The sequence below is a fragment of the Monoraphidium neglectum genome (genome assembly GCF_000611645.1).
Source record: "Monoraphidium neglectum strain SAG 48.87 unplaced genomic scaffold scaffold01945, whole genome shotgun sequence".
Classification (NCBI taxonomy): domain Eukaryota; kingdom Viridiplantae; phylum Chlorophyta; class Chlorophyceae; order Sphaeropleales; family Selenastraceae; genus Monoraphidium; species Monoraphidium neglectum.
In genome coordinates this window covers 7163-11893 of record NW_014011683.1, presented here as the reverse complement: position 1 = coordinate 11893, position 4731 = coordinate 7163, and the positions used below count along the sequence as shown (strand labels likewise).

Below are 4731 nucleotides of genomic sequence, written 5' to 3'. Positions count from 1 at the left end.
CGCCGCGGCTCTCCCCGGCTCCCCGGCGCCGCCGCCGCGCCCCGCGCCCGAGCCGAGCCCGGTCGCGTCGGCCGCCGCCGCCAAGGTGGCGGCGGTGCTGGGCTCAGGCGGCATGCTCTTCTTCTCCTGGACGTGCCTGCTCGCTGCGGCGGCCGGGCTGGCGCTGCTGCACCGCGTCACGACCTGCGACCCCGGCTTTTTGCGGCGCGGCGGGTGGGACTCGAGCCGCGGCAAGCGCGCGGCCGCCGGGGCCGCTGCCGCCGCCGGCGGCAGCGGCAAGTCCGGGAAGGGCAAGGACGGCGGCGGCGGCGGCGGCGGCGGGGTCCCGCTGGAGCACCAACACGGCAGCTGCGGGTCGATGGCGACCGGCCAGCGGCCGGGCGGCGTTGAAAATCGCGGCGGCGGCGGCGGCGGCAGCGGCGGGAGCGGCGTGAGCCACACGATTGTGGCGACGGCGCTGGAGAGCTCCCCGCTGCTGCGCTCCGACAGCGACAGCGTCAGCGGCGGCCATGCGCTGCTGGACTGCCCCGCGCTCTGGTCGGGCCAGTGGGGGCAGATCTGCGTCACGTGCCGCATCGTGCGGCCGCTGCGCGCGAAGCACTGCTCCGTCACAGACCGCTGCATCGAGGTGTTCGACCACTTCTGCCCCTGGGTCGGCAACGCGATCGGGAAGCGCAACAGGCACACGTTCCTCGCCTTCCTGTGGCTCGAGCTGTACGCGCTCATCTCGGCGCTCGGCTGCGCTGTGGCCGCGCTACGCGCCTACGTGGCCGCTGGCTACTGGTCCGACCGGCTGGGCTGGGTGATAGGTTTTGTCATCATTGACGGGTTCGTGGCGATCTCAGTGGCGGTGCTGGCAGTCGCGCAGGCCAGCCAGGTGGCGCGCAACGTGACGACCAACGAGCTCGCCAACTGGCACAGGTGCGGGGGCGTGGATGCCGGGTTTGGTGCGGGCGTGAGACGGGGGCGGGGTGGAGAGGGGCGACGCGACCCTGTCGCGGGCCTGCTGCCTTGGCCTGCACGCATCCTGGGTGTGCCAGCAGCATGCGCGTTTCGTTTGGCACCAACTGTCCGGTCACCGCCGCGGGCCACGGGCAAGGTGCTGCGCACGCCAAGATGTGCCATCTAGTGCTCACAACCGCGACCAACTGTTTATAACCGCCAACAACCGCCGCCGCAGGTACAAGTATCTTCAGGACGCCGCGGGCCGCTTCCACAACCCCTTCAACCACAGCTGCTGCACGAACTGCGCCGAGGCCTTCGCGCCAGACGCGGTGCCCGTTGCGCCTGTGATGCTGCCGCGCGACCCCGACTCGCTGCTGCAGCTCGGGCTGGTGCCGCCGCCGCGGGTGTGAGCGGCGCGCGCCGCGCGACGGCGGACGCGTGGGAGCGGCGCTGTGGCGAACCCGTGCTGTCTTCGCCGCGGGCGCGCGGCGTCACGCGCCGCTGTCGATCCTGCATGGGATGGCGCCCCTTGCTGCACTCCACTGCGTATGGTAGCTGCAACCCGTCCCTCCATGCCGCCACCTTGCACAATCTCTGTAAGCCCTCGCATAGCTTCCTGTTGCGCAACTTTCACAATGGCTTTTCGACTTGGACACCAAGGTTGTTGTGTTTGGATCGACCGTTTGCAATGGTCCTGCATAATGTCCCAAGTGCTGCTGTAGCTCGGGTAACCTAGTGGGTTCAACGCGACAACCCTGCGCCTGCTGAGTGCTGCAGCCGCCGCCGCTGTGGATCGCAGGCGCAGCGCTGCCCTGTCGGCCCATCTCTTGCCCAGCAGGGGGCCGCAGAGGCAGGGGGCCCAAAGGCGTGACCGCCCCAACCGCCTGGCTGGCTGGCGTTCACACATACAACACATCAACATGATCGTGCTCGAACTGTCTCTGATGCAGTCGTCAGGCGCGCAAGAGTCTTCCCAGCAAACCCACATTTACAATGGCGCCATCACAACGCCTCAAAGCGGCTTGACTGGTCTTCTACCGCCAGCGGCGCCGGCCAAAGTTCCGACAGCTTGCGCTGCCGCTTGGGGGCGCGGAGGCACCCCCTTTCCTCCTCTTCTTCAGGGCCCTGCTCGTCGCCGCTGCCAATCTCGACACTCGGCCCCTGCTCACCGCCGCACTGCTGCGCGCTGCGCGCTGGCTGCCGGGACGACTCGCCCATCGGCCGCTGCCGGTGCTGCTCGCCTTGCTGCCCTGCCTGCTGCTGTTGCTGCTGCTGCTGCTCCTCTGCATTGCCGCCGCCCCGCCGCTCTCCGCCTGAGAGCGGCGCCGTCGAGCCGCCATGCGAGAACAGCGGGAGCGGCAGCAGGCCCGCCAACAGACCGTGCTGTTGCTGCTGCTGCTGCTGCTGCTGCTGCTGTGTTGGTGGGATCGGCGAGCGGGGCGGCAGCGAGGGCGCTGGCGGCTGTGGAGCATTCTCGTCGCCGGAGCGGAAGCTGCCAGAGAGCTCTAGCAGATGGGCGCATGGGTGCTGCTGCTGCTGCCGCAGCTGCCCCGTCTCGCTGCTCCCATGCCACTTGCCAAGCTGCTGCTGCTGCTGCTGCTGCTGCTCCTGCTGCTGCTGCTGCTGTGACGCATGCCCTGGCCGCACATGCTCGCAGCCGCCGCCGCCGCCGCCGCTGCCACTGTTCTGGACAGCCGGCCAGCTGTCCCTGCTCGGGCTCCCAGACCGCTCCATATCTGGAAACCCAAACGTGGTGCTGCGCCCGAGGCAGCTACGCCCGTGGCGCGGCGGCGGCGCCAGCTGCGGCGCGCAGCGCTCGTCGCCTGCCTCCCCGCACGCGCCCCGCCGCCGCCGCTGGCCGCGCTGCTGGCCCTCCTGTTGCCCGCCGCCGCTCGACCCCGCCTCCGGCTCCCCTTCGCGGTCGCCGCCCCCGTCCGCCCGCGGCCCGCCCGCCTGCTCCGGCGGCCGGTCTTCCTGCTGAGTCGCCGACGGCTCCATCAGAGAGGTGTCAAAAGACAGCGCCCTCTGCAGCGCGCCGCCGCAGTCCGAGCCGCCCGCCCGCCCAGGCCGCGCCCCCGCGCCCCCTTGCAGCTCGCCGCCGTCGAGGGCGCCGCCACTGGGGTCCTCGAAGACGAGGAACTCGTCCCCCCCAGAGCGGCAGCGGCAGCCAAAGGGGTGCTGCGGGCAGACGGGAGGGCTGCCTGAGGGCCCGACGCCGGGCTCGGCGCCGCGCTGCTGCTCAGGCCGCTGCTGCTGCTGGTGGTGGTGGTGGGTGTCTTGATGCTGGCCCGACCAGGCCCACGCGAGCGGCGTGAGGCCGCCAAGGCGCGACAGCCTCTCGCGCGGCGCGGGCGGCGTCGAGCCGGCCGCAGCTGCGCCCGGGCCGCCGGCCGCCGCGGCCTCTGGGGCCGTCGTAGGTGCTGTCGCTGCCGCCGCCGCAGCATGGGGCGGCACCGCCTCCGGCACCTGCCGGCGAGCGGGCGGCTGCAGCGTAGGCAGCCGCTCGGTGATGAGCGCCTGGCGCAGCGGCCGCGCGCCCGCGGCACCGCTGCCCGGCGTTGCGGGTGGCGCGGCTGCCGTGGCCGCCACGGTTCCGCCATCCGCTGCGAGGCCGCCGCTGCGCCCGGCGGCCGTGCGCACAAACTCCCTCGCTGCGGCGCGCCGCGCGCGCGTCGTGCCCCGCGCACTGCCGCCGCGGGCCCCCTCGGCGGCCCGCCCCTCCACCTGAGCCGCCGCCGCCGCCGCGCGATCGGCCGCGCGGCGCTCCTCTCGCGATACAGCCCCGGCCGCCGCCGCGTGCCCCTCTGCGGCCGCGCCGCGGCCCGCGCCCAGCGCCCACACGCGCACTGTTCCGTCGTCGCTCGCCGTCGCCAGCTGGCAGCCGTCGCTGGGGCACCACGCGACCGAGGTGACCTCCCCGTTGTGGCCGTACAGCCGTACCGGCAGCAGCGTCGTATCGGCGGCCTGCGGAATTCGAGCAGCCAGCGGCCCGATGGGATCAGCAGAGCCCACCACACCCACTCATCCTTTTTCCATGCGTTTTCCCACGACTATTCAAAGTTTGCAACATGGCAAGGCCAGCAGCTGCGAGGTCACGCACGACCCCGGAATGACGCCCCCAGGCGGCGGCGCCGACTCCATACAGGGCCATGCCGCCGCGCGCAGCCCCGGCCGCGTTTCCCAAGGGGCCACTCACGCTCCATATGTGCACCGCGCCGCCGCTCGACCCGCTGACCACCGACCGGCCGTCCGGGCTGAACGCGGCCTTGACGCAGAAACTTGCGGCGCGGCCGCCGGCCAACGTGGCCCAGGGCGCCGCGCGGTCGAGGGAGGCCGTGGGGTAGAGGTGGTGGGCGCCGTCGCTGGTCGAGACGAGGAGGGTGTCGCCTGGGGGGCGGGCCGGACGGATGGACGGATGCATGTGTGTGTGTGTGTGGGGGGGGTGATTTTCTCAGGAGTGCAAGTTGCGGGTGCTTTCGTGTGGGTGTTGTGTGGAGGTTTAGTAAGAAGATTGAGCTTGATGATCATATGCTTTGTTCAAAGAGACTCTGCCGTACTCGGGCCTGCCAGGCCAGCAAAGCCGGTCTTGCATTGGATCCACAGCGGCCTTCCCGCCGCCGCCCTTCCCGCCGCACCCAGGGGCGACAGCGCCAGGGATGTCACGCCGTGCGGCCGCGCGCCGCGCTGGGGGCACGTGACGCTCATCCAAGGCGCCGCCTGCCCGCCGCCCCGCCCCTTGCCAGCGCTGCCCCTCGCCGCGCTGCCCGGCGTGCCGAGGCCGCGGCG

General features: G+C 72.2%; 2 protein-coding genes across 2 annotated transcripts in view; one reads left to right on the top strand and one right to left on the bottom strand.

The window, feature by feature from the left end:
* Positions 1 to 112: 112 nt before the first annotated feature.
* MNEG_9461 (S-acyltransferase TIP1) lies at positions 113 to 1355 on the top strand (the record flags this gene model as incomplete). The annotated part of the gene is made up of 2 exons (XM_014042069.1): positions 113 to 921; positions 1181 to 1355. The coding sequence occupies 2 exons, from the start codon at positions 113 to 115 to the stop codon at positions 1353 to 1355; spliced, it is 984 nt and encodes a 327-aa protein (XP_013897523.1).
* Positions 1356 to 1947: 592 nt separating this feature from the next.
* Positions 1948 to 4731, bottom strand: part of MNEG_9460 (putative Denticleless protein) — a gene marked incomplete at both ends in the record, with an annotated part of 7525 nt that continues 4741 nt past the window's right edge. The window contains one exon of the mRNA XM_014042068.1: positions 1948 to 3909. Coding sequence (XP_013897522.1) covers positions 1948 to 3909 — 1962 coding nt within the window. The remainder of the gene's footprint in view (positions 3910 to 4731) is intronic.